The sequence below is a fragment of the Sciurus carolinensis genome, chromosome 5 (assembly GCF_902686445.1).
Source record: "Sciurus carolinensis chromosome 5, mSciCar1.2, whole genome shotgun sequence".
Classification (NCBI taxonomy): Eukaryota; Metazoa; Chordata; class Mammalia; order Rodentia; family Sciuridae; genus Sciurus; species Sciurus carolinensis.
The window spans coordinates 167,508,511-167,530,065 of NC_062217.1; the positions used below are offsets into that span (position 1 = coordinate 167,508,511).

Here is a 21,555-nt window from a genome sequence, read left to right on the forward strand (position 1 = left end):
TTGAAGAGCAATTGTCAGTACTAATCTCACAGACATTAAAAGAATAATAAATATTACAAACACCTCTGAGCCCACAAAGAAAACAACTTAGAGGAAATGGGTACATTCTTTGAAAGATCCAACCTATAGTTTGTGTTTCAACGCTGAAATATTTAATGATTCCCTATCTTTTTAATGACCAATTATGAGCATAAGTTGATTTTGATACTAAACTATATTAAAGCTCAGAAGCTCTGTGGCAGCATTTAGCTAAGTGAAACACCAGCTCGGGAATGATGAGACCCATGACCAGACCACTGGCTCACTAGTGCATCCTCCCTCCTTCCCTAGTGCGCCTGCAGGACCAGCTCCAAGGCTTTCTGCTGGTTCCATCTCGGTGGAGAATATACAGTCTTACCAAAAACAAAAGTGAAAGATGCCCTTGCTGCCTCAAAAGAAGCTCTCTGATGGCACTAAAATGGTGCCTGTGTCTGCAAACAGACCCTTCTAGATTCTGACTATAGCAGTTCAGCCCAGCTCACAGAGTGAAGTCCATTCACTGCCAACAACTGTGTCTTCACACCACCTCACAGTAGTCTCCATCCGGCATAGTGATGACACACAGAAAAGCTTGTGACTCTTTCTGGTTGCCTTAGAAATCAACCCAAGGCACCTGGAGGATCAACAGTAGGCAGTTGAGAATGAAAGAGGGCTGGAAACTTGAGAGGCTAGAAACCAGTACTTTGTAGAACAGAAAATTGGAGATTAGAGCACTGGAGCGAGTTCAGGGGAGCAGGGGCTGAGCGAGCGAAGAGCAAAGATGCTGTATGTGAAGCTGGCGAGTGACAGGGAGATGGCTAAAGCCGAAGACACTGGAGAGAATCTGCACAAGGATCTAAGAACAGTGCAAGTGACCAAAGGAACTTTGAAGAGAGGTCACAGTGAGGGACCATCAAAGGAGCAAAGAGCAATGCAGGCCCCACTCTCCCAGCCTCCTGTGGTGACAGACTCAGAGTGGTTGGGGCTGAGTGCAGAAGAACAGTAGGTATCGTTTTCCTTCCATTTTGGGTACAGGCAAGAAAATGTTCTTACCCGGAAACAAGTGTAACACAAGGAAAAAAGTGATGTGCTCTGGAGTCGTGCAGGACACAGCAGGCCTCTGAAACTAATGCTGGGCCAATTAAGAAGTCACTGCCCTCTCATGGCCTCCAGTACCCTAGTAGGTTGTTTAGTAGATCGAATAAAATGATCCATTTGAGTTGTAGTACAGTGCCTGGTATATAGTAAACTCAAGAAATGTTGCTATGGAAACATAAGAACTCAGACACGTGTCTTATCTTTTTAAGAAATTAGCTTTACTTAACAAATATGCTGTCAGTTTGTTCTAGTTGTTACAAAATCCTTTTCTTCTGTTGCTAAGAGAAGCCAGAGAGAACAATATTTATAAACTAGGTTGCTAAACATAGATCATATCTGCTTAATAATCAGGTTAAGAAGAGATCTCTAGGATGCCTAAATGTGACTGTGCTGGTCTTAAAAGGCAAATTTCTCTGCTATATTTTTCTGATTTTTTTTTTAAAGCAAAAAAACCTTGTTATCTATAGGGGGGAGGAGGGCTCAATACTGGTTATTGAACCCAGGGGTGCACTAACACTGAGCTACATCCTCAGCCCCTTTATTTTTTGAGAAGGGCCTCACTGTATTACTGAGGTTTGCCTTGAACTTGTGATCCTTGTGCCTCAGCCTCCCAAGTTGCTGGGATTTTAGGTGCACCATTGCACCTGTTTTCTCTATTAAAAAGTAAACTTTGACCAGAATCATGAAACATGTTCTAGTAGATAACTTTATTAGAAATCATTACTAGTAACTTTACACATAGCCGCATTTAAATTTAAAATTAAAGCTTCTCATTAAAGCTAAGTTCTTTGTTCTACTCCAGATATACAAAAACTGTTTTGTGGTATTTGAAATAGCAACTCGGTCTTCCCTCTCAAGGGTTAAAATAAAGATGCTTCTGACAGTTGCAAGCTCAAACTCAATATGGCTCTTTGTTTATACTTTTATCAGAGTGCATTCCTTCCCTGCTTCAGGGAAAGAAGTTAAAACATATATCTGGATGCAGTGATACTCCCTGTAATCCTAGCAACTCAGGAGGTTAAGGCAAGAGGATTCCAAGTTCAAGACCAGCTATGGCAACTTAGCAAGACCCTGTCTCAAAATTTAAACAAATAATAAAGAGGGCTGGGGATGTAGTGCAGTGGTCAAGTGTCCCTGTGTTCAGTCCCCACTACTTCAAAGGAGTAAAAGAGTCCTCCTATCCTTCAGAACACACAAGTGCCTTCTGCTCCATATAGAAAGTAGGGCCCAAATCAGTTCCCTAATGCTACTCATTCCAGTGCATGTTTCCCTCACAGCTTTCCCCAAATCCTGGTATAATATCTCTTTTTGATCTTCTAGATTGGCCTGGGCTAAAAATATTCAAGACCCTCGGATTGCAGTGGGTTGCTATTCCCCACTAGAAAAGATAATTAAGGTGAGGAAAAAGATTTTCCTTGAACTTTGGATTCAATAATAGGATAACACATTTAGCATAGAAGGAAAAAAAAATGAAGAAGAAAAGGCTCTTTAAGGCAAAGTGTATTGCCTGTTTAGTTTGGTTCTTTGAGCACCAGTGGTGCTGGCTGGAGCACTGAACAAAAGGAACTCATGCCCTGGTGGCACCTGGTCTAGTAAGCAACCAGTAATCACAAATTGTGATCGTCAGGAAAGGACTGGGTCTTCCCTGATGAGCATGCACAAGGCCTGAGGAATTAACACGTAAGCCAAAATCTAAAAACTGTAAACATGAGCACTGTAGTCAGAGTTGCTCGTGTGTGTGTTTAGGAGCAGATAAAGGAATAAAGTGAAAACACATGGAACAGGAATACAGTTTGAGGAACAGAATTCAGTATGGCTGGAGAAGGGTGAACAAGTAGTGGGCTGAGAAAGTTGTCTGAGAGGTGATCAGGCACCAGGTTATAGACACCATACTGGGATTTGGGATTTTCTCATAAAACCAATAGGGCCCTAATCCCAGGGTTTTACACAGGAGTGACATACTTAGATTTATGTAATAAAAAGATCACTCTGGCTGAAGTAATTAGTCTGGTCGACATGGGGACAGAGGACATAAGTGTGGATTCAGAGAACTAACTGCGCATATATTCTAGGGTGGAGTCACCAGGTTTGAAGTGACATGTGGATGTGAGGGATCTCTTCACATTAGAAGTGGGTGAGAAGGTGAAAACAGGATGAAACAAGTGGAGGTGTCAGGGACACAGTGACGCTGAGAGGTGACGCTGAGAGGCGGTGCAGGCCAATGCCTCAGTCACCCCTGTTCTCACTCCTGACATGTGGGGGGTCACCTTGCTCAATGAAGCATCCCTATCCAAGGAAGCCTAAGAGTGTCCATGCTGTATCTCAAGTTTATTTCCTCTGCTGTGTATTTTCCTGCATTACACTGAACAGACAGACCAGTAAGGCAGATGAAGGAGGAATGGCTATTAGGTAGGAAGAGAATCGGGACATTCAGTCACTTGGGGATATTCAGCAAATGGCTGGGTTGGTCTAAGTTCGGGATACCTTAGTTGCATCCCCTCCACAGTAGTTTGGAAGTCAAAAAAGAAAGTGAAAACTCTCAGTGATCAATCATCTCTGTTACACACTGCTGAGAGGAACAGAAGTGAGACCACTGAATTTTCTATTTGGAGACCAATCATGACATCAACAAGAGCAGTCTGAGAGAAGCACTGAGGGCTGGAAACTCAGTGGAAGTAATCTGAGGAGAAAACATGAGGTCAGCAGTTGGAGAGGAATTATAGGTTACTGCTTCAGGGTATACTGTGGAGGGGCATGCAAAAGGGGGGATAATATGGTAAAGGAAGGAGGGGGAAATAGAGAAAGTAAAGATGATATACTGAAGCATATTTTTATGCTGATGGAAGTGATCAAAAAAAAAATTTTTTTTTGATGATATAGGAAAGGGAATTTGATGATCGAAAAATGTAATTCAATAAGTTCAACAAGCACAGGTGGAAGAATGATTTTTAATAGGCAAGGGGTAATGTTTCCACTGTAAGGACAGGAAGGCAATCTGGGGCAGCCATGACTTAGCAGTGGAAGAGCAGCATGTTCGTGGGTGACTGCTTCTGTTTTCTCAAGGAAACCTAAGGCAAAGTCCTCGACTAGGAGGGAACACTGCAGGAGGGAAGAGGAGTATACGAGGTTTGAAGATGAAAACATAAAGCACAGATGGTTGAGGGCCCTAACTGGAGCACAATATAGGCACACCAGGCAGGGTAGTAGCCTGCTTAGATCTGTGGTATGGAACTAGAATAAAAGACCTCTAACTTAAAAAGTACTGATCACTCCCTTTGACAAGGGTTTAGGTGGCATCCATTCATCAGGAGTGAGAAAACTGTTAGTCCAAGAGTTTCAACAGGAGAATGAAGAACTTGAAAAACTTAAGGCCACATCTTTTGACTTCCAATTTGCTAGAGCAGAGGAATACTACTACCAGCAATATCAAGAAATGCTGATGGAAGAAGCATGGGACTACAAAATGGTTCCAAAGTTGGAAATGAAAATGGAGGAGGAGGAGGAGAAATCACAAAGTGAAAAGTCAGAAGATGCTAAAGCGTGGGGTTATCTAGTGTCTGAAAGGGAGCTGAATCACATAGAGAAACACATACACCGAGCTGAACGAGCCAGGGGCCTCAGAGACCACAAGTATCAACTACTCCCTCAGAAACTTCCGAGTGAAATGCTTTTCCCCAAAATCTTAACACTGGAGGACGAAAAGAATGAAGAGAGCCAGAAAACACACAAAACGAAAACCAGAAAGCACAAGGTAGCATGGGCAAAGAAGCAGATGAAGGGGCATCAAGATCGAATGATTCGAGGGAGAGAGCTCACAGAGCAAAGAAATGATCGAAGGGAAGCTTGGAAGCTCTCCAATCAAGCTTCTCCTCCCCTAAAACCTCAAGTAGAGAAGGAGGAGAGAGTATTTGAAAGGGTCACAGCTTATCCCATCTTCCAACCTTACCAGAAAGCACGTATAGAAGTGAGTGTCCTGATGGAAAAATCAAAAGAAGATAAAATTAAAATACCGCTCCGAAGGGAGTTCTTGAGTATACCGCCATTTCTGAGAAGTCAACTAAAAAAGAATAAAGTTTAAATTATTTTTTATTGCATTTTTACACATTTTATTTATTGAAGTAAAATTGTAGAAAGTAGACAAATGAAAAGGCAACTCAACATGCATACTTGAAAATTATGGTTAAGACCATACGTTGTGTGATTCCATTTATGTGAAATGTCCAGACAAGGCAAATTTGTAGGCAGAAAGTAGGTTAGTGGTTGGTTAGAGCTGAGGGGTAAGGAAGATGAGGAAGGGGGAGTGATAGCAAATGGGTCCAGGGTTTCAGAGGACAAAAAAATTGTCCCAAAATAGATTATGACAATGATTGCACAACCCATAATTTTAAAACACTGAATTGTTCTAAGTGGATGAATTGTATGGCAATTCAGTAAAGATGCTTAACAAGAAAAGAAGAAATGCTGGAGTTTATAGAAAAGGAAGTGAGTCTGGAAATGTAGACAAAGGGCCAGATCCTGCAAGGCTGTGAACCAGCACTGAGAACTTCAGATTTTTAAAATCTTGAAGGCACTGAGCAATCACTAAGAAATTGATGAGTGGTCTGGAAGAAATCTTGGTTTGAAAGGAAGCAGAAGACACCATGTGTGTCTGTAGCACAACCTGGGCAAAGTGGAGAAAACTGAGAGGCCAGGTGGGAATTAGTTACTGACTGAAGTATGGCCAGTGAGAGGCTGCAGAGGAACAGAGATTCTAGGCTTCTGTCTGAGGAAATAATGTGGTAAAAGTGCCAGGACGGGGATATAGGGAGATGATTTGGGGCACGTGGGGGGTGTCATATATATGTTCAAATCAGCCCATATGCTGCAAGTATATCTGGCTTTATCAACAAGTTTATGAAAAGTTTTGAGGCTGTTGATATTTGGGGGGTCGGAGGTTACTGGGGATTGAAACTCAAAGGCACTTTACCACAGGGTCTCATAAGTTGCTGAGGCTATTCCCAATCTTGCAGTCCTCCTGCCTCAGCCTGCTGAATCACTGGGATTACAGGCTCCCAGCACCCAGCTTTAAATGTATATAAATCAAGACAGCAAAAACAGTGGAAGGGGAACTAGGGAAGGAACAGTCCTCAAGGATGTCGTTTCACATGTCAAATGCACAGTCTTTATCCACTGGAATTAATCTGGAAAGAAATCAGTAAAAGTGACATAACAGAAGATTGGTGGAAAAGGAGGTACCCCCATGTCATGGTTTTAGAACAGACAGAAGAGATCTCAAGTGATTCTTAAAGAGGTAGGATATAGTTTGGAGGGTGACGGTAACTTTGTTCAGATGAGAGATGAGTGTGTTTGAAGGAAAGCAAGGTACAGGAAGAGGGGATAACTGATAGAACAGTGTCTCCTAGGAGGCAGGAAGAGCTAGAATCCAGTCTTCCAAAGAGGCACTTCTACCCCAAACACCAAAGGGAAGGAGCAAGAAATGATGAGAGTACAAAGTTGGAAAATGGGAGAAAGAATCCCAGAAAACACCACGGGCAGACTTGAAAGGCTAGGAGAGATTTGACACATGAGCAGGACAGATCTAGCATTGCTGTTGCTGAGGACAGTGGTCCATCCTGGCTTTCCAGAGGGCCTAATGGTCCCTGGTGTGTAAATCCTAGGCTCAGTCATATGAAATTGCTAGCATTTGACCATTTTTAAGCTGAAAAAAAAAAACAATCTTTTCATATGGAACAACCTATTCATTGACTTGACCTGCTAACTTTACAGCTAGAGATATAAAAAGAATTAAAATGATCCACAGGCATAGTGACCTAAGTAAAATTTTCAATGGGAGGGGACTGGAAAAAGGAGAAACTCTCTCATGAAGAGAAAATAAGAATAAAACAGATTACAACTGTTTGTGAATATGGCAGTGAATTTCCTTTATTCAAAGACAACCATGACAAATTCATTAACTATCAAAAGCTACATTTTACTAAAAACAATCTGTCTTTAAAAATGTTTAATCATACAATATATACAATACATGCTGCTTTCCATTTGGATTTCACTATCCGTTTAAGTCCTAAAAGGGAGAAAAAAATAACTGATTAACAGTTTATAAATGATAAGCCAAAAGTTCATATAATATAAGTGAAATATAACAACTAGCCCCTCCTCAGTAAATAGGGCCCAGGTTAATCCACATTAATGTCTTAGATCTGTTCACTTCTTTCCTTCAAAATATTTTGACAGCAAATATTGGAACAAAAGAAGTTCAATTAATTGAAGTACATATTAAGAGGTTACATTAAATACCAAAAAGCTCTCAATTCTCAAAAGCACAGAAAATTGGAGCTAGGGAAAAAAAAAAAAAACTTAATAATCTTATTCAAAAATTCCCCAATTTTCTAGAGAGACTTATAGATGAGGAAAATGAAACTGAGATGAAGTGACTTGCTCAAGGTTTTAAAGTAGGGCAGAGTCAACAGATTCTGGTTCTGCTTTCTAGCCACAGCTGTTGACACTATAGAATCCCAGATCATTACCAAGATTTCTTTCTAGACATCTTCCCCTGCATTAGAATGAAGGATTATTTCATAGCAAAATTCAGATTTCAGAAATGTCCATTTACTAACAACATTCCAAGGTAACTGTCCTGAGCCTCCTTTTCTTCTTTGTACCTAATGGGCACACTGAGGGGGGGGGGGTTTCAGAATTTCTCTTATCTAAAATCAGTTTGTTAGGGGGGAAAAGGTCAAACCAAGAACAAAGTCCTGCTGTTTGTAGCTGCAAACCTCCCAAGGGAACCAGCCCAGAGAAGGGAAACTTCCAGCCCACATGCTGCCTCTGCCTTTCTCACCACTTACACAGTTCTAGGAATGAGGCACTAGAGGGAAGCAAAATCCCAATTATACTGGCATGGGGTGGGGCGGTAGCGGGAGGAGTATGGTTTGGATTGCCAAGTAAACTGTGGTAAAACCATGCAGCTGTCCCGCGGAACATGTTACCTTCAGCTGGCGTCAAGCACTCAGCCTCTGCCGGCTCTGACCTGAAGCAATCACAGGCTCAGCAATCTCAAAGGTCTTCACGATCTCCTGGCAGGGAACCAAGAATGTTTGGACAGTGGGCTCACAGCGAGTCCATCAGAAACAACACAACATACAGAGCTTTACCTCCCAGTCACGGTAACTCAAAGCTATAATTCCTTGATTCCTGATTTGGGTGTTTTGGTCGATTCCCTCACTTTCTTCATTAACAGGTTCTGTTTGAAAGAAAAAAGTTTTCAAAGGTTATCAAATCAGAATAGGTAATCTGAACAGCAACTGATGAATAACAGAAATGAAACCTTTATTGAAAAGATACTTAGACCAGCCCATATTATTAGGATTTCATACATTATTAAATTGCTACAGTAGTGTTAACAGTAGCAGTAATCCCATTTGCTTCCATTTAAAAAAATATTTCAAACATTAGAAAACTTAAATATAAGGGCTGGGGAGATAGCTCAGTTGGTAGAGTGCTTGCCTTGCAAGCACGAGGCTCTGGGTTCGATCCCCAGTACCGCAAAAAAAAAAAAAAAAAAGAAAACAAATATATCTACGTACCAAATAGCTAAAGCCCTTGTGAGTCTAAAATGAAATTAAGAACTTTTAAAGTAACAAGTGCAATGAAAGTACATGATTCTCTAACAGAGAACTTAGAAGCATATGAGTAATAGAAAGTGAAATTATACAAATAAGAATTAGAGTCATAGAAACTTGGGGGAGGAGGAGCTGGCTTTCACAGAAAAGTGGTAGAAGGAAACTACAAAAATGGCAATCATAAACGTTCTAAATTAAAATTAAGGGAAACTATCAATTTTGTTAATCTTTATAGCAGATGTTGAATCAGTGACAGTGACTCTATCAAAGTTTTAAACCTATGGTCGTGTTTTCCAGTTACCTGGGCAGTGTACAATATTGCAAAAATTTGTTATGTATAGTGAAAACTCTTTTACACTTCATAAAATACATTTCGTAAACTAATAGCAAATATATTTTCTCTATAAATTATTTTGCCAAACATATAATCATTTACCTATTATTGGCAGTCGGTCCTGGTCAAGTCTTATTCTTGCAAAACCATCCTAAAACAAAAATGTGGTTTTAGGAGAAGACCAAAATTTAGATCAAAATCTGTAACCACTGAATGAAAAAAAGCATTCAATTAGAAAAATCTATGTCTCTGATAATTAAAATATGCACCAACAATAATGAGATGATATGGACAGACTTCTCTATCATCTTTCTTTACAACTGAGTATCACTCAGGTTTCTTATCAGCTCTTTTACCAGACACAGCCTCCATCCTGAGACTCTTAAGTAAAACTCTCTTTAACCAATTTATGCATATTTTACTATGGATATTCCATATTTTTTATGCACGATTCTGTCACTAGCAAAATATGCCTTTGTTATTTCTGAAAAAAAAAACTTTGATAAATACAAGCTTTTGTCAAAGGTTAAAATCAACTTCATCTCACATGTCTAGCAGTGAAACCTAAAGCTATAAGACAGTCTAAACAAACGGTACACTTGGGAGTTATTTTAAGACCTATTTGAAAAGATTTCAGAGTTAAAGAGCTATAAAACTACCATAAAGACCTCCCATATATCCTGTATCCATATTCACCAATGGTAACATTTATTTTGATCACTAACTTGTCACATGTACTTTATCACTATCTCTAGTATATATAATTATTATGCATAAATGATTTGAGAATGATAGCCAGCCCCACTTCCCAAATTCTTCAGTGTGTATTTCTTGAGAAAAAGTCATTCTCTTACAAAGCATGTCAATTAAACTTGGGAAATTTACCATACCTTTATCCAATCTATAGTTCCACATCCAAACTTTGACAATTCTTTCTCTACACGCAGGCTGACTATCCCTTATCCAAAATGCTTGGAACCAGAAATATTTCAGATTTTTTCGGATTTGGAATATTTGTATATTATTAAATGTCTTGGGAACAGGACTCAAGCCTAGACATGAAATTCATTTATGTTTCATATACACCTTATACACGTATATCCAGAGGTAATTTTGTACGATGCTTTCAGTGTGCCTGCAACCCATCCCATGAGGTCAGTTGTGGAACTTTCCACTTGTGACATCATGTCAGTACTCAAAAAGTTTCTTTTTTTAGAGCATTTTGAATTCTCAGATTAAGGACACTCAATCTGTAATTTCTAAAAGGCAAAGGCAAGCACACAAATTTTTAACTGTTTCTTCCACCTAACATACCAAATAATGTTTTGCTACAAGTATAAACTATATATACTATATAGATACTTTTGCAAGCTCCCATCTATAGCTTCTATTATGTCTCCTGCCCTCCTCACCCCAATTCTGGGAATTAAACCCAGAGGTGTCCTGCCACTAAGGTACATCCCTAGGCTTTTTCATTTCTTTTCAGACAGGGTCTTCTTGCTAAGTTGCCAAGGTTGGCCTCAAACTTGTGATCCTTCTGCCTCAGCCTCCCAAGGAGCTGGATTACAGGTGTGTACCACTGTGCTCAGCTTACCTATCCTTTTAAAAGCATATAAAAGCAATTAGAGAAATGTTAAATCTTACCCGTATAATGAAGGAAACATGAAAGATGTTTTCCACTGTACGGGGGAAAGAATGTGGATCAACCACGAAGTCAAAAAAGGACATTGGAGTATCAGCTATAAGAGAAAGAAAAAAATTCTTCAAAACAGAGAAGATCGTTTTTGATTACCAATAACAACCATACTTTCTATTGTTAGGCATATACAAAGGAAAGAGCACTCCTGCTGTGGGAGTACAAATCAACTATGCTTCTGGAGGCCAGTTTGGCTTATGTATTAAAAACATGTATGACTGCTAACCTGAAAACCCCCTAAAAAGCCATCCTACAGAAAGAGTAGCACAAGTTCTCAGTTACAAAATTTTTCATTTCAGCAGTTTATAAAATAGTAAAATGTAATAAATAACTTATGCATTAATAGAGCTCTACTGAATACAGTTATGACAAAGCCACAGAATGGGAATCACTGAAAGGAACAAGGGAGATCTGTATGTATTGATATGGAAGAATGTCCACACAGAAAAGTCATATTGCAGAAGGATGTGTACATCATGATTAGCTTTGAAAAAAATAAACTACTTGCATGTTTATACAACTGACATAAACAAAATAATCTGAAAATAAGCATATCAGGTTATACAAATGGCTACCTCTGGGAAATAAAGTAATAGAGGTGCTTAATTTTTTGCTTTTCTCACTTTTATGGCACATTTGTAATACCCTTATCTTTCATCATTTTTTATTTTTTTTAATCTTTTTGTAATACCCTTATCTTTTCATTTTTGTTTTTTTATGGTACTGCAGATAGAACCCAGAGCCATATCCCCTGTTCTTTTTATTTTGGGTACCAGGGATAGAACTCAGGGGCACTCAACCACTGAGCCACATCCCCAGCCCTATTTTGTATTTATTTAGAGACAGGGTCTCACTGTTACTTAGCGCCTCGCCATTGCTGAGGCTGGCTTTGAACTTGCACACCTTTTGCTTCAGCCTCCCTAGCCTCTGGGATTATAGGGTGTACCACCACATCAAGCTAAAATACCCCATCTTTTTTTCAGAGGCAGTGGGTACTGGGAATTGAATTCAGGGACACTCAACCACTAAGCCACATCCCCAGCCCTATTTTGTTTTTTATTTCAGAGACAGGGTCTCACTGAGTTGCTTAGTGCCTCAATATTGCTAAGGCTAGCTTTGATCTCACGATCCTTCTGCCTCAGCCTTCCAAGCTGCTAGGATTACAGGCGTGCACCACCACACCCAGCTAAAATACCCCATCTTTTTAAGATAAAAAAGAAGAGTTACTTCACCAAAATTCTGACTGGGGCTTTCTAAAGGGAATGAGTACATACAAAAATAAAGAATCAAAATGATTCAAAGATTATACACAACTGAAAACACCTTCTAAATAAGAATCTTATTGAAAGTGGCGTCTTAATAAATAAATTTGTTCCATTTTTCATTTGGTGTCATACTTACGGTCTTCTCGAAAATATGTTTGCAACAGTCCCAAGATTCTTTCCACTTCTTTTTCTGTTGCTTCTTGGTGAGATTCTTCCATTCTTTTCAACTGGAAAAAGAAAAAAGGCATTATCAAGCTCAGTGACTTCCTCACCAGCTAACAATCTTTTCTTCTCTTATACACCCAAACTCTTCAAAAACATTTTTTTGAGGATTGTTAAGTTTTTATTGCTGCCTTAAATGTTCTAATTAAAATATTTATCTAATTTCAGGAACATTTTAATATTAATATCTTAGTAGAGGAGTAACATTACCAAATCAGCAATTTTCACATTGAATATAAAATAGCAAAATACAAACAGAACAGTTTTGAATAATAGTTTTCAACTGGATGCAGTTTTTCCCCCAAAATATTTTTGGATATCACAATGGTGCTGGAGGTGCTACTGGCATCTGGTAGAAGGCAGGGATGCTGCTGAACATCCTCCAATGCCCAGGACATTGGCATTATCTTTCCCCACAACAAAGAATTCACCAGCACCGTGTTCAATCCCTTAAAATGCTTAAAGACTCAAATAAAATAATTATTTAAATGGCAAAAGCTGACTCCAATCCCTAAAGCTCAGAAAACATGGCCTATTGTAGGTAAATCATATTAATGACTACTTTAACTTTAGGTGGTTATAAAAGCAACATCTAAATAACAAACCTGAGCAGGCATTGCTCTCTGCTCTTCTATCATATGATGTTTTCTTGGACGATCAATTCGTGGCTTTGGCGCAGGAAGTTCTCCTTGTATTGAACCCAACCTAATGAAAAATATGCTTTCATGTCTTTTTCTGTTTTTTTAAACAAACTAATTTCCTAACTAAACGCAGCCAGCATGGTATAATTAAATTCAGACCAGGCTTCAGCAATATATAGGCTGATAAGACTCTCGGTAAGTTGTAACATCCTTTCTGCTCCCTTTGTATTTCTAAAAGGGTTCCTAGGATCTTGCTCAACCAAACATCTCCTCAAGCACAACATGGTGCTCTGAACAGCAGGCCAGTGAGTACCCGTGAAGTCTTCCCAGCAAGCCTGCAGTCTGTTCGACAGAGCCAACTTTTGAGATGAGGGAAGGATGAACAAGTGGGGAAAGCAAACAAAACCCCTCCAGTAAGTTCACAAATCTGATCTAGCAGTGTCAGGGCTGAGGTTCATCGCCTGGGACTATAGAGCACACACGTAAGGAAAAGAAGTCAAGGAAAGGCCACGGAATTCTTTTCCTTCTGGAAAGACAGAACTTCAGGTACAGTAATAGATGTATCATATAGAGATCCAAGCCCCAAGAATACAGACCCATGTGGTCACGCTACTTGCGGAGATGAAAATATATGGTATAGATGAACAAATATCTATTCACACGGGTCCAGTTCAACATAATATGGCTCTAGTCTACAAAGCTGCTTTAGGATGTTCCTCAAGTGCTACAAGAAAGTACGGGCAGAGATTTCTACCCAAACATAGGCATGATCTGGTTGGGAAATCTGATCATACACTGGTAACCCCTCTGAAGAAGTTACTGGAAGCTTCCAGGTTGGGACCTGTTGGATAAGTAAACCTGGCTAGGTGGAAACGATGGGGAAAGGCCATCAGAGGCCAAGGGAACAGCAAGTGCACAGGGTTGTAAGCAATTCTTTGTGGTTAGAAGCTGGGTTGGTTGATGAGATCGAGTTTAAGGCTTCATCTTTAGATGCTAGAATTTATGACCACTTGGCACTAAGCAGCAAAAATCAAAGATACAGAATTTATCCTACAATGTGCACCTGAGTTACCTGAACATAGTTACAAATGCCTGGCCCTGGACCATGACCAAGTGCAATCCATGTCCCCAAAGCCTTCTGACTGAGACACCACCACTCTCAGGAAGTTTCAAGGCAAATTAGAAAAGACAAATATTTAGGAGCTAACACACTTAAGGATGGACTGAGACGGCTTGGAAGGTTACTGTAGAGAAAGTACCTATGGGCACAGGACCACTGGGCTTAGGGGCTGTTTTACAAAAGAACCAGCATGGGCCATTCTCAGTTTCTCCATAGGTCGGAACTATGGAGACAAGCCAATTTCATTTGAAAATTTTTTTTTTAATTTTCTTAGAGTTGTATCTAAAACCTGAACTGTTTATATGGAGTGACTCAAGCATTCTCCAAATATAGGTCAGTGTTCATCCAACAGGACAGATTCTCATAGTAGTCCTTGAAACATACTGCTAGATAATCTCAAGACACCCTGAAAACCCAGAGAGCAGCAGTGAGAGAATCGCTCATCCTCCTACATGATAAGGATTTCAGAGAGGATAAAATGAAACCAATATGCTACAGACTCAAAGTCCCCTGAGCTAGAAAGCCGACACACCAGGAGAGATCCTTTCCTGGTAAAAGAGGATGAGGGATCCTTAAGGTTGCTTCTCTAACAAGAGTTTATGGACTTTGAAATCAAAGTTTAGAAAGTCTCCAAACAATGGCATTGTGACTGTCACCTCTGCAATACCAAATAAGCTTTGTCCCTACAATAAAAAAAAAAAATTAAGATTTATAAATGGCTGGTCTGTTGGATTTTTAAAATAATCTTACAGAAAGTGGAATGTATGGGTTTTATTAAAGGTGTTTTCTGCTGTTTTGCCTGATATTTTCCAGGAGTCATAGACTATGAATTCAAAATCAGAACTATCTTCATCACGGATGAGTTCTTCAGCTTCTAGCGGATTTACACCCATATGTGTCAGCTACAAAAACGAAGGAAAACAAAAAGCCCCAGTTAAGCCACAAGCAGTCATTTACCACATCCAGTCATCTGCACAACCCCAAGGGGCAGAGGCAAAGCCTGTCTTCAGCATCTTACCATGCTGGTTCAATTTCTTATGGTAAAAACAGTGTTCTATATGCATTCTACTCAAAGTTACCATTTTGTGGCAAATATCCGTCACCCTCTGGGTGAGAAATGCCATGCTTTAGACTAGTGGTTCTCCACCAGGATGATTTTGCCTCCAAGGGACTTTTGGCAATGGCTAAGTATTTTTGGTGGTCACAGCTGATGCGCTATCGAATCTATGTAGAAGTCAGGAGGCTGCCCAGCCTTCTACAGTACACAGTACAGGCTCCAAAGCAAAGACTCACCCAGCTCAGTGCCAAGCTGAGAAACCTGCTGCAGCCCCTGGCAGGCTAAGGGGTTCAAGAATGCTAGAAGAGCTGAGCCCCCTGGGGAGTCTTGTACCACAACTAGTTGTCAGTCGAGCTGTACTAGCATAAAAATACAGAATCACATCCCAAATCAAAAACTCCAAAACAGAACAGGGAGGTTCCTGGCTTTCAAACTTTAATCGTTAGCCAATTTCCTAGAGTTCATTATTCAGCTAGAACCTCCGTAAACCCAGAGAGCAGCCGTGAGAGAACTGCTCATCTTCCCGGGAAGAGTTGGCAGAAGTCAAACAATTCTCTCATCTCGAAGCTTATCTTACAGAAAATGATTTACATTGAATTTACTTTTATGAAAGAATACTTTTATTGCATTATGCTGTAAAATGTCTGAGCATTATTACATGAAAATAGTAATATCATATGTAAACAATAATCACAAAGCCCTCAAGGAGCTTAATCTTATTAAAGGCAACCAAACTTCAAAGCAAAGAAAGGCTACAAGGGCCTTTCACTGTGGCATGGTCGGAGCTCTTCCATTCTCTTGCCACCCAATCCTACCTCACCCTTGTGGGAGGGTGTTTCAATTTTTGTCTGGTGCAGTGGGCCACGCCTGTAATCCTAGCAAATCAGGAGGCTGAGGCAGGAGGATAGAGAGTTCAAGCTAGCCTCAGCAGATTAGCAAGGCCCTTAGCAACTCAGTGAGAATTTGTCTCTAAATAAAATATAAAAAAAGGACAGGGGATGTGGCTCAGTGATTAAGCCCCCCTGGGTTCAATCCCCGGTACCAAAAGCAAATTTTTTTTTTTTTTTTGGTCTGGTCAAATCTACCAGTTTTTTCCTTACAGAGTCTCTGTTTGATGTTGTACTTGGGAAGGCTTTCTCCAACCAGAGTCTAGACAAATATTAATTTAGGGTTTTATATTTACTGCTTTAAGATTTCTGGATTAATTCTGATATGACATTTAAAGTACAGAGCTTAATCTTATTTTTTTTAAATAATTTTTAAACTATCCGATATATGTTCACTTTATTCAGCTGTACATTAGTGTGCTTTTTCCTAAAGGCATTATATTTCATACACACACAAAGTTTTTTTGTTTTTGTTTTTGTTTTTTTAAGAAAAAGAGAACATTTTAAGGTATTAAAAAAAACAAATTGGAAATAACTGGCTGCCTCAAACCTTTACAACATAGTCACTTCATCTGGTCAGATCTCACAGTACTAAATCATTTTAATAACCACTTAACATAAACACCCAGTTGGAAATTTTATGTCCATACCAATGTGCATCTCTGTGCTAGGACAGAGGTTGACTCAGAGCAGAATAAAGCGAAAACAGAGCAAGACACAAGGTCAATCTCGGTGTACGTTTTTTAGTAAATCCATGAAAAGAGTTTTAAAATTTCAGGTAACAGTGGGCTGGGATTGCTCAATGGTACAGTGCTTGCCTAGCAACACGTGAGGCACTGGGTTCAATCTTCAGCACCACATATACATAAATAAAATAAACTATTGTGTCCACCTACAACTAAAAATATTTAAAAACAAAAAATTTCAGGTAACAACTATTCAAATTTCTTAAGAGGCAAAGAAAAATGAGTAAAACAAAACAAAACTATAATCATATTCTCAAAGGCAGCCCAAAATATGCCTCTTCACCAGAACTCACATCTCCAGCTGAGCTCTGTCCCCTGCAGTGAGAACTGTAGCCTAGCCCAGGCAAAAGGCCCCCAGGTTCTGGAGAATGATCTAGACAATTATGAAGTGACTGAGGAAATGGCCATTTATGAATAACAGCATCCAGAGCCTCAGAACACTAAGAGATTTTCAAACTGTTCTAAGTTCCCAGTCCAGATTCCACCACATAGTTCTACTTTCATCTGTTTAATCTGGCAAGATCTCTTTAGAGGATTCTGAGACCAGAAAAAGAAAAAAAGGAAATGAAGTGAAGACCATTTGCAGATTGATATATGCCAAGTTGATAATTATACAATATAACAGAAAAAACACATTAAAATTGGATAGCTTTGAACTTACTAGAGTTTCAACATATCTTAACATATCAAATGAGTTCAGATCAGAGCGCAGCTGCTTTGCTTTCTCTTTGCCCAAATCAGAAGCCAGAACAAGAAACTGGGCATCTAGAACTGCTTCTCTTGCTCGGGACACTAATGAGAAAAGGAAAATAAGCACATTATTGACAGATACCTCCCCCAAATTTCCAACTACTTATTAGGACTTCTCACTGGGTTTTAAAAAAAAAAAAAAAAAACACACAAAAGGCTGAAAATGAATCTATTTTCTAAAACTGGTGCCCACCTCACCAAAATCTCAATCCAAACTGACCAGTCTTCCTAAAAGTCCGCTTTCTATCTAGTTTTCATGCTCCAAGTAACTGAACCACAATCTCTTAACAACCCCAGTTTAACAAAAATCTCTATCATGTGTGACACTCAAATAACCCCTTCCAATCACTATTCTCACCTGTGCTGATATAAGTCGAATGTCCACTAGGGGAGACATGAAGTTTGGAGAGATGAAGGTTCAACTGGAGGAAACAGCAAGGCTGGGGGTGCTGGGCTTAACACCCTGTGGGTGACAGGGAGCATGAAAAAGCAGTCTGGGAACACCTGCAGAGCAGAACTCTAAGTGGGAGCCCAGAAGAGACCAGTCCAGCCAAGTTCAAAATACAAAAATGCTCCTCCGGCTTGCTCCTCAACGCCATTTCATTTATAGCACTGCTTTCCTGAACGAGCCTCACAAAAACAGCAAAGTCTCAGCTGGAGAACTTGCTGAACTTGTTTTTGTTCTTATTCATCATTTTTGTTCTCGGAGGAAAGGTTTCTAACCATTTCGGGAGAGTCACTGCAGAAGTGACAATGAGAAAGGAAGCCAGGCAGAGGCAGAAGCTGGTTACTGGATGGACTTGTTCCTGGGCTCTACTCTATATGGCCCTTGCCCATCAGCCCCATGGCATGCTGCAAGAAAAGTGCAAATATCACATCACAGATGCCTGCTGGACCTCTAAAGATTTAGAACAGAGACATTACATCCATGAATGTAGAGAAAGTAGAATTCTATTTCTAGGGCAACTTTTAGGGTCCAGGTGAGAGAATAATTTTGTCTGAAATTTCCGTGGTACCGCAGTCAGAGCAGAAGACACAACTGGAGAGCATGTCGACAGGAAGTGTTAAAGGTGGCAATCCTGAAGCCACTAGCCATACGAGGAAATGGCTAGAAGCAAGTATCCCAGTCCATGAAGAACATGAGGAACTGGGCTGTCAGGACCAGTTCTGTTGACTCTCACCCTGATTTTTGCCTGCATTCTCCCTTTGCATTCCCACAGAATTGAGAGAGGATTCTGGGGGGACAGTGTCTGAAGAGTGTCCTAGAACTCTTTGACCCCCACCCCCTTCCTGTCATTGAACACAAATCACTGCTACCACAACCACTTTTATTGCTTTTAATTCAATCGAAGTGTTATGGTTTGGATGTGAGGTGTCCCCCAAAAGCTCATGTGAGACAATGCAGGAAGGTTCAGAGGAGAAATAGTTGGGTTGTGAGAATTTTAACCTAATAAGTGACTTAATCCTAATGGGATTAACTGAGTGGTAACTGGAGGAGGGTGGGATATGGTTGGAGGAAGTGGTTAATTGGGGGCATGGCTATGGGGTATATATTTTGTATCTGGAGCAGGGAGTCTCTCTCTCTCTCTGCATCCTGATCACTAAGTAAGCTGCATCCCTCTGCCACACTTGTCCGCCATGATGTTCTGCCTCACCTCCAGCCCCAAGGAACAAAGAGGGCCTTCTACGGACTAAGACCTCTGAAACTATGAGCCCTCAATTAACTTTTCCTTCCTGTTATGTTCCGGATGGGTTCTTTTAGTCACAGCAGTGAAAAAGCTGACTAAAACACTAAGATTCTTTTCTTAAAGCTCCCAGTCCAGTTCTCTAAATTACCCCCTCCTCCTTGGAGGCCAACAGGTGCACTTGCAGACATGGCCACCACCACCGGGTTACAGGAGGACCACAGCTGGGGGACAAGAAACTAGAACAGGAACAGGGAAAAGAAATGGGACATCAGAGTCTAGCTCAGTTCTTCAGTTCATCCATTCAATAAATGTGATTCACTGTAAAGCTCTCAAACTGTGAACCCACAACAGAACCGTGGGGGGCGGGCCTGTTAAAACATAGTGGGACCCACCCCCGAATGTCACGTGGATCCCTGAGTCTATGCTTAGCAAGTGCACAATGAAAGTAGCATTCTTGCTATAACGAAAAAGCTTCCAAACCCTGCAAAGCACCATCACAAATGTGGGAACTGTGTAATGTCAATAACTGGGCTCTTATATAAAACTAAATGATCATAAAACATACAATAGCATATATAAAACTATGAATTACCTCCATTAAACAGAGTGTTGGCCTCTTCAAGGACCTCTGTTAATTTGTCGCTGGCGTTCAGAATATCCTCCCGGTTTTCTGTGTAAGAAAACACAAACTTTGGTAAAATGTGCTCATCGTTTACTAAGAAGTAGTTAACAAACTTGTGTCACCTGAGGTGGCAAGGCCAAACCCCGCCCCTGATTCCTGGATAATTACTTGAAACGCCTTCACCTTTTTAACCAACTTGCCGGGAAGGAGAAAGGCGACCCTCCGCCTTAAGCAGCATGAACTTGAAAAGCAAACCCCGGCTCCCTCTACCCCTAACCCGGAGGGCTTGGCTCCTCTGCAGCCTCCGAGGAGGAGCGGTTCTCAAACTTTGCAAGCAACAGGGTCACCTGGGCGGCCACGCAGCAGACGCGCGGGCCCACCCAGAGTTTCAAAGTCGGTGGTCGGGAGGGAGGAGGTGCCTTTCGGGCAGCTCTCGGGGGACGCGTGGCTGCCGGGCCGGCCGCCCGCGCGAAGACCGGCTGGACGCAATTAAGAGCAGAGGCTTCGCGTCCTCTCCCTAGTGGCCGGCTGAGCTCGGGCGAGTCGCCGGCCAGGTCTGGCCTCCGGCTTTTCCAGCCTGCCCCTCGGGGACCCGCTGCCCCCCGCCAAGGTCGTGCGGCTGCAGCGACAACACGAGCACTTTGTAAATAGGGGAAGGCGCGGCCGCCAGGCCTGCGCCGCACCTGCCCGCGGCCCCTCCCCGCCGCCGGGCGCAGGCGGACCGCGGCCCCGGCCCGCGCCGCCCCGAGGCGCCGCCTTACGTTGGACGGAGTTGATGAGCGCCCGGTACTGATGGCGGATCTGGCGGCACAGGCCGTGGTCGGTCTCCGCCTCCAAGCTGGCCGGGTCCACCATCTCGTCCCCGGAATCCGACGGCTCTGCCTCCTCCAAGCTCGGGCGCTCCGGGGCCTCCCTGCGCTCCGGCGCGGCGCCGCGGCGGGACAACGGGGACCGCGAGCGGGAGCGAGAACGGGTGCGGTCCCGGTGCGGGTCGCGGCCCCGGCCCCGGCCCTCGGACCGGCGGCCGCTGCTGTCTCCAGACATCGCGCCAATTCGCCGTGCAACTTCCGAACGGCGGAAGTTCGCGCCAGAAACTGAAACCCCTGCTCGGCGCGAGCGCCTGCTCCCGGCGGAACGCGGCTCCGGGCCCGGCGCGAGCGCACAGCGACGCCTGTGGCGGGAGGCCTGCACAGGGGCCTGGGCCGCCGCCGCGCCGGGCTGCCGCGGGCGCGGGGTCCGCACCTGCCGGGGCCGCGGCGCGCCCGGGCGCTGCCCACTGCACCCGGGGGCGCTGGCCGGGGCCCCGCAGGGCCCTCCACATGGGTGTAACGCGACCCCACTTACTCCGCACTGCAGGGTCTTAGACTCTTGGCTTTCTGGTCCCCCGGGCCCACCCCGCTAGACCTGCCATCTTGCCAGGGTCCCTTAGCTCTCCAGGACGCAGCTACAGCCTGGCAACAGCGTGGGCACGCAGCCCTTGGCTGAGCGAGTCCCTGGGGTGGAGCAGGACAGGACGAGTGCGGGGACAAGAGGAGAGTGGTCCGCTGCTGGCTCATCATCTGCGACCAGAGCCGGGGGGGCGGGGCGGTGAAATGGGGTTTCTATGCAGCCTACAGTACCACTCTGAGGACACAAGAAGGAACAAAAGTGACCGGGGCTCCTTGAACTTTCTCATAGTGAACTGTCAACCATCCCGCTTAAAATCTCCAACACGGAAGGCTGTTCATAACTGACTCTCAGGCCAGAATATTCCAAAAATACCTCTTAAAGTTTCAGGAAGATGGAATTG

The 21,555-nt window shown here is 42.3% G+C and overlaps 2 protein-coding genes across 2 annotated transcripts; one reads left to right on the forward strand and one right to left on the reverse strand.

Annotated features, from left to right (window-relative positions):
- The first annotated feature begins 799 nt into the window (after window positions 1-799).
- On the forward strand, window positions 800-7,779 carry LOC124985808 (uncharacterized). Its single transcript, XM_047554409.1, has 3 exons — window positions 800-1,020; window positions 2,437-2,512; window positions 4,400-7,779. Exons 1-3 carry the CDS (start codon window positions 800-802, stop codon window positions 5,192-5,194), a joined length of 1,092 nt encoding a protein of 363 aa, XP_047410365.1. The 3' UTR covers window positions 5,195-7,779.
- Window positions 6,984-21,281, reverse strand: Nsmce4a (NSE4 homolog A, SMC5-SMC6 complex component). Its single transcript, XM_047554001.1, has 11 exons — window positions 20,528-21,281; window positions 19,737-19,814; window positions 17,368-17,498; window positions 14,767-14,918; window positions 12,861-12,960; window positions 12,170-12,260; window positions 10,717-10,811; window positions 9,175-9,223; window positions 8,271-8,359; window positions 8,106-8,192; window positions 6,984-7,180 (listed from the first exon to the last, which is right to left on the reverse strand). Exons 1-10 carry the CDS (start codon window positions 20,808-20,810, stop codon window positions 8,118-8,120), a joined length of 1,143 nt encoding a protein of 380 aa, XP_047409957.1. The 5' UTR covers window positions 20,811-21,281; the 3' UTR covers window positions 6,984-7,180; window positions 8,106-8,117.
- Window positions 21,282-21,555: the final 274 nt, after the last annotated feature.

What these genes read in the sequence shown, in the direction of transcription:
- Nsmce4a (XM_047554001.1), bottom strand. Translation starts at nt 20,810, where the DNA reads ATGTCTGGAGACAGCAGCGGCCGCCGGTCCGAGGGCCGGGGCCGGGGC. An exon ending in AACATATTTTCGAGAAGACC is followed by an intron (nt 10,812 to 12,169) that starts GTAAGTATGACA and finishes TTTCTCTTATAG; the next exon opens with CTGATACTCCAATGTCCTTT. An exon ending in ATGTTTCCTTCATTATACGG is followed by an intron (nt 9,224 to 10,716) that starts GTAAGATTTAAC and finishes TTTTTGTTTTAG; the next exon opens with GATGGTTTTGCAAGAATAAG.
- LOC124985808 (XM_047554409.1), top strand. Translation starts at nt 800, where the DNA reads ATGCTGTATGTGAAGCTGGCGAGTGACAGGGAGATGGCTAAAGCCGAA. An exon ending in GGGCTGAGTGCAGAAGAACA is followed by an intron (nt 1,021 to 2,436) that starts GTAGGTATCGTT and finishes TTGATCTTCTAG; the next exon opens with ATTGGCCTGGGCTAAAAATA. An exon ending in CACTAGAAAAGATAATTAAG is followed by an intron (nt 2,513 to 4,399) that starts GTGAGGAAAAAG and finishes CCCTTTGACAAG; the next exon opens with GGTTTAGGTGGCATCCATTC.